The sequence below is a fragment of the Rhinolophus sinicus genome, linkage group LG10, assembly GCF_036562045.2.
Source record: "Rhinolophus sinicus isolate RSC01 linkage group LG10, ASM3656204v1, whole genome shotgun sequence".
Taxonomy (NCBI): Eukaryota; Metazoa; Chordata; class Mammalia; order Chiroptera; family Rhinolophidae; genus Rhinolophus; species Rhinolophus sinicus.
The window spans coordinates 7,318,257-7,329,916 of record NC_133759.1 but is presented as its reverse complement, the minus strand read 5'-3'; the positions used below and the strand labels follow the sequence as shown (position 1 = coordinate 7,329,916).

Sequence of the window (11,660 nt, the reverse complement as noted above, 5' to 3'; positions counted from 1 at the left end):
AGGCCTCTCCCCATCACTGCCTCTCCGTTCACACTGCTGATGGGCTGAGCTCTGCCATCCCTGGGCTGTGTGTGGGAGGATACCCAGCCCTAGTGGCACACCAGTACTGCCCAAAGCACTCTGCACCAGGGAGCCAGATTGGCCACCAATCCCTGTAATTACGTCCCCAGCAATATTTATCAACCCTTCCCCCAATCCCTCTTCCCTGCTCTCCCCTGATGATTGCTCCAGCGTTAGATCCAGGAGGTTCTCCCCACCATGGCCGAGATAGTGATCCAGAAGAGGCGCAGTAACCATGGTCACCAATGAGTGGGAAGCAGGCTAGGTTCCACTCATGGAAATGCCCAGGCCACCTGACACAGGAGGGTTGGGCAAGTGGAGGGCAGGCCAGAAAATCCAAAATGAAAATCCAGGCCTCAAGGATAAGTGTATCCAAAGTGGTCCTGCACCAAGGACAAGACCAATGGAGATGAGAGAGGAACTAAATGGGGTGATCATGGTAATTCCAGGCCCAACCCTCAAGTCCCAAATCTCAATTTTCAACAGACAAAACTCAGTCCAATATAAATTACTTTAAATAATACAAATTCAAAGACATTTTAATTGGACATTAGCACAAAATTTTCATAATTACTGTAAATGAGCGTTGCCTAAAAAGCCAAGTGTGCCTGCTAGTGAGCCACAGAGACGGTATTCAGACTCCGGCTGAGGTTGTGTGCACACCAAAGGCTCACTTCACTGCTGGGATTCTCTAACTCAATCCGCATCCACACCCATCCCGCAGGCCCTCTGGAGGACAGTCCAGGTGCTAGCTGGCCCTAAAAAGCACGTAGAGCACAGGCATGGTGGCCGCAACTGTCAGACAGGTGACCAGCGTGCTGTAGATGGTGTTCCTGTTGACCTGGGCTTCTAGCCTCTGCTCCATGTCCGACAGCGCCAAGATCACGCCCCCCTGCTCCAGCAAGGAGCCAGGCAGCGCCCCATCTGCTGGGTCCACCAGGCCTGGATGTGCCACAGCCTTTGCAAGCTGAACCACCCCAGCTGTTTGGCTGAAAGTCTTTTCCAGGCCGTCAAGCTGCTCTCGTAAACCCTCTAGACAGGAACGGACCTGCCTGGAATGGCTGAGCTGCTCTTTCAAGGCAGCTGAAAGGACATCTGTGTCTCTGTCTCGGGTGGGGGAAGTACCGGCCTGGGACCCAGAGCTCTGCCCTGGCCCGGCTTGCACCAGGTCCCGTAGGTCCGCCATGAGGTCATGGAGGTCCCTCTGCTGGAGGGAGTAGCTGGATGCCTGTTCTCGGATGGCCTCCTGGAGGCTCACAGGCCCCTTCTGTGCCTCCAGGAGCAAGGCCTTCAGCTCCTGTAGCCGCACACGGTTCACGTAGGTGGAACCAGCCACACCAATCAGGGCGCCAAGGACTGACCCAATGAGGGACCAGTTCTTGGTTCTTTCCGCCCGAGTGCGCTCCTTCTCATGACTTGCCCGCACGGCCGCAGAGAAGAGGGAGAACTTCTCTCGCTCCGAGTCTTCGGCACGCACATAGGCCGTGCGAAGTCTCTTCTCCTCCTGCGGAAATGAAGCGGTTTGAGACAGCAGCAATATGACCCTGCAGCTTCAGCTGCCAGCAGATGTCCCACTACCGTGTCCCTGGGGCTCAGCCCCACGCCGGGCACAGATTACGTGCTAATGAATGAAGGCGGCACAAATCTGGTGGTGGGGGGGAGCAGACGGCTATCAGGGGTGGTCGAGATGAGCGGCACTAAGCTCCTACCCGAGCAATCTCAGGAAGTGTCTGGCACTCTTGGGGCCACTCCTCCATGGTGCTCTCTCCTCAGCAATCTGGGGCCCAAATTACACTGCCCTGGACCGTGGACCCCAGTCCTCCAGGCAGGAGGAAGTGGGTGGATGAGCTCTGGAAGCCCGGGGCCCAGTCCCTCCATAGGGACTTCCGGTTTACCTCCTCCCCAGGTCTCCGAACACCAGACAGTCAGGGTTTCCGCCTCACCCCTCCACGACCTGCCAGGCTAGGGTCCCTGTCCAGGTGACGGAGGGCTGCCTGCCAAGGCACCTACCTGCAGCATCCTGTGCTCCAGGGTAGCCAGTTCCAGATACTGGCTGTCCTCTCTGGAGATGCGGTCCAAGCGGTCCCTCACCTCCTTCAGCTTGGCCTGCTGCCTTTCCAAGTCCTCCTGAGCCTCGCGCACGAGCCCCCGAGCCACCATGAACACTTTCTCCGCCTGTGGAGAGAACAAGAGAGGCCATCTGCCCCTTCTCTCCGTACCCACACGGGCTCCGCTCTATTCCCAAGAAGGCTGTGGCTGAGAACAGGGCAGTGGGGTGTCGGTGCAAAGGGTGGAAAGAGAGTCCTTCGGACACATAATCCTGGCTCACCCAGGCCTCCTGAGTGCAGCCCTGGGCCACGCCCATCAGAATCACCGGATTTATCCATTCAAGTTGAAAAAACATGCCCCTGAGAAACGCAAAAACAGCTAGGAATGTACAGTCTTTGTCCACCAAACCCAGCCAACTCTAGTCTGACACAAACATCAGGAAGGAACCTATGAAAGATGTTTCCGTGTGTTACCTAATTTACACCTCATAACAGCCTCCATTTTGCAGATCCAAAAACCCCTGTCTCAACCAAGGTCATAACCTCTAAGGGGAGAGACAGCACTGCACCTCAAAACCTCCAGTTGAAGCCCAGGTTCTTCCCACCTCACGACACTGGCCCAGGCAGAGGCAGGAGTGGGAACAGAGGTGGCAGAATGCATTTCCACTGCCACAAATGACTTAACAAACACAGGCAGCTCTTTCGACCTCACAGAATGACATTTCCCAGGGCCTCTGCCTTCACCAGGGGTGTTTTAATTACACAGCAACCCCCAAACCATCAATGAAGGAAGTGTTTGCTGGCCTGACAGAACGGATGCTAACGTCTAGGGACTCACTGGTACACAGCAACTTGTTTTCGGGGTGGGGGGGGCACAGTTACACAGAGATCTTCACCCCAGCAGGCTGTCATGTGAGCAACAGTCAAATCCCCCTCCTAGTGGTATTTGTTCAAGAAAAGACAAATCACGGCAGCTTCTCAGCCACGTGGCTGGTGACCTGCTTGGCAGGAGCCTCCAGGCCACACTTGCCCAGTCAGAAGGCAGGGTCCACCACTCAGGCTCCCCTCCTCACCTCAGTCACGTTTCCCTGGGCCTCTCGAACCTCATCGAGTCCGACAAACTCTTCATATCTGTCCCACCAAGTCTTGGCTGTGGAGGACGCTCGCTGCTGAATGCCACGGCCCAGGGCTCTTCCCAGCGCTGTGAGGCGGCGGTACGGCCCCAGGGCCACCTCCTCAGGGCCTTTCTCTCTCGGCTGGCTGGGGCCCGGGCTGCAGAGAGTCCTGGTCATAGAATGGTCCCTTCCAAGGAGGCCTCTCCGCACCAGCACAGGGGGCACACCCATGACGTGCTGCATGGCAAACACAGGGCTGCACCCTGTCATCGGGAGATCTGTGGGGCACACCAGGCAGATCAACTCGTGGCTGAGAAAGGCTGGGCATAAGTCAGGTTTCAAGACTGAGGGACAGTTCTGAAACGACTTAACATCTATTAAAAAGTCCAAACTTAGGGCGGCCGGATGGCTCAGTTGGTTAGAGTGCGAGCTCTGAACAATAGGGTTGCTGGTTCGATTCCCGCATGGGATGGTAGGCTGTGCCCCCTGCAACTAAAGATTGAAAAGGGCAACTGGACTTGGAGCTGAGCTGCACCTTCCACAACAAGACTGAAGGACAACGACTTGGAGCTGATGGGCCCTGGAGAAACACACTGTTCCCCAATATTTCCCAATAAAAATAAAAATAAATTAAAAGTCCAAACTTAGTGCTCCTCTGTGCCTAGAGACAGCCAACAGTGTGGTCAGGCTTCTCCCTGGCTGCACCTGGACAAGGGGACACATCAGGAAAGAATATGTGTCAGAAATCACGCCTTCCACCTTCCTCCACGATGCCACACGAACCAGACCCTCCCATTCCACCCACCTTCTCCCCAGCCCCCAGGTCTCTGTTATGACTCGGATAAGAATTCTGATGCCCAGATTTCTGATAATGTCAAAGAAAATTCTCAAACCAGATTTGCACCCATGCTGTCAAAGCCCCACAAAGATTGATAAAGGCTCCCGGGGTTTCGGGGACAGAGGACAACTTTTCTTAGGTTCACACTAACCCTTCTCCACCTGCCCTGCAAGCCCAGACTTTCCAACTGCCGGTCTCACATTTCTCACTTAAGCTTTCTCCCTCCTCTCCAACCTTAGTCACTGCTCAACAGGTTAGGTTTCTTTAATCTTTCCTTTTTCAACTTTGCTTTGATATTTGGGCCCCAACAACGCCTACTTCTCTACCTCAACAGCACAGGGAGTCTCCCATTATCCAGTCAGGCCTTGCCGGAGCCCAAGAGCAGCTGTGACCCAGGAACCCCTGAAGAGAGGGCCACGTGACCCAGGCTCCCGGGCAAACCTGAGCCAGCAGCACCCTCTCCTGGCCGAGCTGCCCCTCCACCCACAAGCCCTACAGTACTGACTCTGGCTGTCAAGAGTGACACCTGGTGGCCAAACAACCAGGCCAGAGAGAGAAAAGCAGAGGAAGCTAGAGACAGGAGGACAAATTGGAGGCACTCCAGTAACAAAGAAAGAGGCTTCCTGATGTAAGGTGATGTGAAACAGAGACCCGCTCAGGACCTCCTACCCACTGAGCTGTGATTAGAGAAGCTCAAGCCCTCTTGAAAACAAAATTGGATAGGGAGGGACATACCTCCTGGACAAAGCGGGCCCGAGCTGAGAGCCATAGAAGGGGGCATCCCTGTTACAGTGGTCCCAAGCTGGTGCTGTACCGGAACCCCTGTGTCCCATTCATAAGGCCAAGGGAGCACAAGTCATGCATGCCCCAATGGCTGGGCATGCCTCCTAGGCCTCCATGCCAGCGCCCACTGCACACAAGCTGTGACCCCACAACGATCCTGCAGGTGTACCCCTCATCAAAGCAAAGCACACAGCCTTACAGCCCTGCCAGCCCAGAGCGCAGTCTCAGCAATGCTCAGCAGAAAGGTGTCTACCTGGGCCACCGCTACTTCCTCAGTCCCCCTGTCAATCCTATCCCACCAAGGCTAATCTCCTGGGGGCCCTGCAAAGCGTCCACCTGGCCAGGCCCGGCAGGTGCTTCTCACATTTCTTCGCCAACCTCTCTGCAGCGTTCAACACCCTGTCTGAAATCACTACCCCTCTAGGCTTCCTCCGACCTTCTCAGCCTCCTTTCCAGGGTCTTCCTCCACCAGCTGCCCACTCTTGGACCCCAGGAAGGATACCTACCCCTGGCAGAGATGACAGCTACAGCCTCCTACGAAGTCTTGGCTTCCTCCCTGCCCTTCACAGCTGTTCTTCACAAGGCAACGAGGGGCTGTTAACTCGTAAGTCAGATCACATCCCTCAGCTCGAAACCCCTAACAGTGCCCATCTCACTGGCATAAACACCAGTCCTGCCAGTGGCCAACAAGCCCCGGTCCTCTCAGCCCTCACCCCCTTCCTTCTCTCCATCCTTCTACTCCACCCCAGCCACCCTACCATGCTGAACACGATCCTGCTTCTTCCTCTGCCTGGGCCACTCTTCCTCCACAATACGGTCGGCTCACCCTGACTTCTATGTCTCTGCTCAGCTATCACCTCTTGGCAAGGCCTTCCCGGACCACTCCCTCCTTGGCCACCTCACCTGCTTGATTTTTCTCCATCAGTCACATATTGCCTTCTCTATTTGTTGCCTAGCCCCTCACTAGAACATAAGCTTGGTGACAGCAGGGCCTTTGCTTCATGAGGGAAGGCGCCAATGACCCCAGTTGTTCCCCCACTCCACACCTCCTCTCAGCCTCCCACCCTCCAGCCCCGGACTGTATCTCGGCTCCTCCCCACTGAGATGTCTCACAATCCCCTCAACTAGCAAAGGGAAGATGTTTCTGGCAGAGGGGGAAAGTGGAAAAGTGCTTGAGGTCATCAAAAACCTGAAAGGCAGCCAGGGCAGCTGGGAAGCAGCTGAGAGGAGTGGATGGAGGAGAGGCTGGACAGGTGGACAGAGGCCAGAGTAAGCAGGCCCTTGACGTCCAAGTTCAGAATCTTGTCCCTCCAAACCCATTCTCTCATTCCATCCAGGTGACCTTCTCCACCAAACGCCCTTCCTCAATCCTTCACTATCTGTACCTCATCCTTACTTGCAGCTAATGGCTTGCTTCATTTTGCACAAAGTAAATATTTAAAAATTGGAAGAGAAGGTCCCACACCTTTGCACCTGCCAGTGTCTGCCCCATTTCTGCACTTTTTCCTCAGCATGAAGAATCCATGCTCCAGGGAAGAGCAAGCTGGGCCCCAGGTCCCATGTCCTCTCCTCCTAAGACAATTGATCTCACACTCCCTTCAGCAACTGCTTTTTCTGCCAAACTCCTTGACAGGTTGTACTGTTTCTAGTTCCTCTTCTCCTGTTTGTAAACCCTCTCTGATCTGGCCTTCACTCCCACCATGCCACTGGGACTGCTCTTGGGCAGGTCACCCCCACGCTGCTAAGTCCCAACAATCAGTTCTGTCCTCACTACTTGCCCTGTCAGTGGCCTGTGCCTCTCGATAGCTTCCGTCTCCTTGCGAGACTTTCTACACTTGGCTTCCGGTCTTCACTCATCCTCCTAACCTTCCCACACAGAGTGCCCTGGGGCTTGGTCCTCAGACGCTTCTCTCATCTAATCCCACGGCTTTAAAACAAATCTACGAGAATGTTCTAAAATTGATTGTAGCATTGGTTGCACAACACTGTAAAATACTAAAACCACTGAACTGTACACATTAAATTGAATCATATGGTATGTAAATTATATCTCAATAAAGCTGTTACTTCAAAATAAAAACCAACTATACTGACTTCTCCAGCCCAGACCTCTCCTCTGAATTCCAGGCTCATTCATCAAACTGGACAATCTACATCTGTGTGTGCAAGGTTAATGGGGATCACAGATTTCCCTGTCAAACTTGCTTTTCCCACAGCCTTTTCCATCTTGGTTGATGGGAACCGCAAGTCCCAATCAGGCCAAAAATCTCTGATCACCCCTGACTCTGCCTTCTCTCCCACCTCACATCCAATCCATTAGCTAATGCCACTTCCTTTCTAAGTCCAGAATCCCTCTTACTCTTGCCCCTGCCACTGCTACCACCTGGTCCCAATGGCCAACATCTGTTGCCTAGATTATTCTAGGAGCCTCCTGACAGGTCTCCCTGCTTCTACTCTTGCCACTAGTGTCTATTGTCAACACAGTGGTCCTTTCAACATGTCTCTCTCTGCTCAAACCCTGCAACGGTTCCCCATTTCTCTCAAGGTAAAAGCCAATCCTTTCCATGGCCTATAGGGCATCCACCTCCTGGCTGTCACTCTTCTCTGACCTCATTTCCCACTCGTCTCTCTTTCCTCACTCCATTGCAGCCACAAGGATGGTTTTCTTCCCCCAGCTTTATTGAGATATAATTGACATATACCATGTAGTATAAGTCAACGAGATGTGATACACTTACCTGCATGTTGCTAAATGTTTCCACAATAGGGTTAGCTAACACATCCTTCAACGCACATAATTACCATGCATGGACTTGATATACCTGGCACACACTAAGCTTCCCCACCTGAGACTTCACGCCGGTGTTCACTATCTGTCCTGCTCAAATGTCATTGCCATCCACCCCCACCCCAGCACTCCTTACCCACCTCCTCTGCTTTATCATTCTCTGCGCACATTATCACATGACCTGGGATATATATTTCACTTATTTACTGGGCTCATGGTCTGTCTCACCCACTAGAATGTCGGCTCTGCCAGGGCAGGCACTGTTTTGTTCACTGCTGCATCCTCAGTGCCTAGGATATTATCTGCATATAGTAAATACTCAACAAAAATGTATTGGATGACTAAACAACTTGCAAAAAGGTGCACCCCGTACTACATTATAAAACCCAAACTCCTTCGGGTGGTCTCCAAAGCTCTAAAACCAGGTGCTCTAGCCCTCGCCCACTTCTGCCACCTCCCTCGCATCTTCCTCCAGTCATGCTGTGCTTTCCACGGTTCCAGGAATGCGCCAAACTTCAAGGCCTTTGCATACGCCCTTCCCTCTACCTGCAGCGCTTTGCCCGCGCAACGTCCCAGGTCTGGTGCTTTCTGGTTAAGCACCCCTCCTGGCTTCCGGAGCCTCCCCTGGCAGGACGACTCCCTAACCCCTCACCCCCGTACCTGGCCAGCCTAGCGCCGGAGCTGCAGCCCCAACCGAACCCCGCCACTCAATTGATCGCTGAGACTTTAGCTCCCGCCTCCAGAGGGCCGCTTCCGGCAGCGCGAGCGCAGCTTCCTGACTAGGAGCCAATCAGCAGGCCCGCATGGAGGTGTAGGTTCAGGGGAGGGACCCGGAGCTCCGCTTCCGGTGGCAGGGTCTGGGGAAGGGGCGGCAGGCGCCATGTCCGGCCGCGAAGGTGAGTGTGAGGGGGTGGCGGGGCGAAGTGACGGGACCCGGTGGGGGCCGGGCTGAGCGTGATCATGTCGCCCATAGGTGGCAAGAAGAAGCCCCTGAAGCAGCCCAAGAAGCAGGCCAAGGAGATGGACGAGGTAAGGGCGGCGCGGAGGCGTGGGCGGGCGCGGAGGGGCTGGGAAGCCCGCCTGGCGTGAACCCGCTCTGCTTCTCCCTAGGATGAGAAGGCATTCAAGCAGAGGCAAAAAGAGGAGCAGAAGAAACTCGAGGAGTTAAAAGCGAAGGCCGCGGGGAAGGGCCCCCTGGGTAAGTGAGGGCTAGGTAGAGCCCAGGCCCTACAAATGTTCTGAGCATCTGTGGACGCGGGCCCGGGGAGGTCCGTTTCCTGCCTGGTTTGGTGAGTGGCGAGGTCTCCGTTCTTGGTGTCCGTCGCGGCGGATGGCCGTGGCCAGGCTTGGATTCGCCGCAGCGGCAAGGGACGGGAGCCAGACCGGGTCTGGAAACGAAGTCTGCCTCCCAGGCAGTCTGGGCTTCCCTTCCTTGGGGAAAAGGCAGAAATGGAAACACAGAAACTCATATATCTTAGGCATAATTCATACAGTTGGGTTTCCAAATGTCCTCCACAGTTTCTTGCCCCAAAGTCATATTTCATTGCTTTTTAACTACTATTGTTAACGCTAGTAAATACTTTTGCATCCTGAGTCTTTTCTGGATGCGCCTAGACTAAAATGTCCAGGTTTCTTGGCAGGCTATTATGCTATATGCTTTTTTTAACCTAATCCCTCACCGTTCTGTCTCTTCTTTTCCTTTATGAGAAATTGATTACATACCAAAGATTTTTCAAGCCCAACAGTCCTGGTGTTTTCTGTGCTTCTTAAATGCTGTTCACATTCATCAAACTAGTGATTTGTCCCCCCCAGTTATGTATGCCCTATTGAATCACTGTGACCTACAAGGGGGGATGATGGAGGCTGGGGTGATGGGAGTGTCATCCAGGGCTTCCCAAGACCTCTTTTCTCCGTGGGTTTGATTCATTATTTATCCACACGGCCCTGGGAATTCTAGCAATTGAGATTCCGTTTTGGAATGATGTGATGAGGTATCTTGCACTTTCCCCGACTGTGTACAGGAGGTCAGTCCTCAGTGAAATCCTATACGACTTGTTTCCACTGAACGTCATCTAATTTAATTTAAGGTTTATTTCGTCACAGCCCTTCAGGATCTTCATTCCTGTATTAGGCATACTTAATTTTACAACTATTTCTTCAGTTACCTACTGTTTGCCAAATATATAGTCATTTGTAAATTGGGTGAAATAAAGGTATTGAGTAAATCAGACTCCAGAAATATAATATGGAAGGTACTGTGGTGTGATGTCGCAGTTAAGAATATGGACTTGGAAGTCAGACTACCCAGGCTGGAATCCTGGCTTCGTCACATATCAGTTTATGACTGAACACCTTAACACTAAGACTTCATTATCTGTAAAATGGGTCGATAAGGGATGAGGATTAAATAAGCCAGTCTGTGAAGTACACAACACAGTGCAGATCCAGACCAGTGTGCAGCCATTTCTTGTGCCCCTGCCTCATCTCATTCTTCTTTTGCCCAGAACAGACAATATTGGTAAAGCTCTATATATACTTATGTTAAAAAGAATGCTCAGTAGAGAGCTTAAGCCTTCCATATCAGGCCCTGGCGCTTCTACCATAGGAACTGTATTTTTCCCTAGCTGAAACTTTTTTTTTTCCTTTGCAGCCACAGGTGGAATTAAGAAATCTGGCAAAAAGTGAGCTGTTCCTTGTGCCTGGAGCAATGGTGATCCTTAATTCCATTCCAGTTTTAACATTTGGATTCCCTGCCATAAGAGCTATTGCCACCTATAGCTAGAATGAAGTGTTTTGGAGTCTGTTGTACATTTAAGAATAAACTTTTGTAAAAAATAATAATAATGCAGTGGCTCACCTGTTTAGTTCTTCTCACTCAGCCATTTCAACCTTAGCTGTGAGGTCAGAGGAAACCCAACCCAGAATCCTAAGTGTGTTCTTCAGTCTTTGTTCTATCCCGAATTCTGTACTGCCTGGAATTAAACCAACTCATTTGAAATGGCTGTCATTTTTGTGTATTGTATACCCGACGGAACATTACATGAGATTAGTGGAAGAATTGGCGCTTTGGAGAGAAAACCCATCTTTCTCTGTTAAGACATCCACGGTGCCATTTGTTTTAATGGGGTAGTTCATCTGTTCATGTAAGGAGTCTGCTGTTTGCAGGCTGGGCTTGTACCAGAGAACAGTTACTGCTGTCAAGGAACTTCTCCATAGTGGGAGGGGAGCAGGACAAGTCCACATGATATGCGTTGTAAAGGCAAGAAAATGGGAAGGGAGATTCCTGAAAGTCTTTAAGAACAAAGCTTACTCTGAAGTCCCCAGGTCTGCATTTCCACTAGAACTCCAGAAATATCCTTCCTAGGTTCTTTTGTCTTATATCCCATATTCAACTCATCAGGAAAATTAAATCTGAGCCCTTCATACTTACTACAATACCACCACCCCCCAATTGTAACCCTAAAATCTCTCACCTGGATTACTGCAGGCACATCCAAATTTGGCTTCCTTCTCCTACCCTTGTTCCCCTACAGTCTCACCTTCACTCAAGACCCAGCGTGATCTTGCTAAATAGTGAAGTTATACTTCATTTCTCCTTGGCTCAGAATTCTTCAATGACTTCTTACAGCAAAAGCCAGAGTCCCTACAGTGAACACTGAACACCACTCCCTGCCCTTTGGTATCTACAGTTCTGTCCCTTGCTCCATTTTGAGCTGCAATGGCCTACATTCCAAGCAAGCTCCTGCCTTACTGTGCTGTCACCAACTCCTTATACCTGTCACTCTTCTGGATACTGGAAAGTCCCTCCCTCCCTTTAGAGAAATGAAACATCACAATAGTGAGCTTTTCCCTGACCACTATAAAGGAGCAGTCCCAGTGTCTCTTACCCTGTTTTCATTTTTCTCTCCTGACATTTGTTATCACCCTTGACTCCAGGAGGAGTAAATTCCTGGATGACAGAGGCCATTCATGTGTGATAAATGCATATGTATTGAAACAATTCAGAGGCACAAATATTTGGATTTCCC

General features: G+C 51.7%; 1 protein-coding gene and 1 long non-coding RNA gene across 9 annotated transcripts; one reads left to right on the top strand and one right to left on the bottom strand.

The window, feature by feature from the left end:
• Positions 1-581: 581 nt before the first annotated feature.
• CCDC51 (coiled-coil domain containing 51) lies at positions 582-8,421 on the bottom strand. Of its 8 annotated transcripts, none has more exons than XM_074312400.1 (4): positions 8,293-8,421; positions 3,182-3,928; positions 2,071-2,235; positions 582-1,564 (listed from the first exon to the last, which is right to left on the bottom strand). In XM_074312400.1, the coding sequence occupies exons 2-4, from the start codon at positions 3,491-3,493 to the stop codon at positions 809-811; spliced, it is 1,233 nt and encodes a 410-aa protein (XP_074168501.1). In that variant the 5' UTR covers positions 3,494-3,928; positions 8,293-8,421; the 3' UTR covers positions 582-808. The 8 variants fall into 8 exon arrangements, with proteins under 8 accessions (XP_074168501.1, XP_019579494.2, XP_019579498.2 ...); XM_019723935.2 differs by having other exon boundaries at positions 3,182-3,501; positions 8,293-8,417; XM_019723939.2 differs by having other exon boundaries at positions 3,182-3,501; positions 8,179-8,310.
• A 25-nt stretch (positions 8,422-8,446) lies between these two features.
• On the top strand, positions 8,447-10,634 carry LOC141567157 (uncharacterized). The gene is made up of 4 exons (XR_012489573.1): positions 8,447-8,528; positions 8,606-8,661; positions 8,743-8,830; positions 10,283-10,634. It is a non-coding gene; the product is annotated as an uncharacterized LOC141567157 (long non-coding RNA).
• Positions 10,635-11,660: the final 1,026 nt, after the last annotated feature.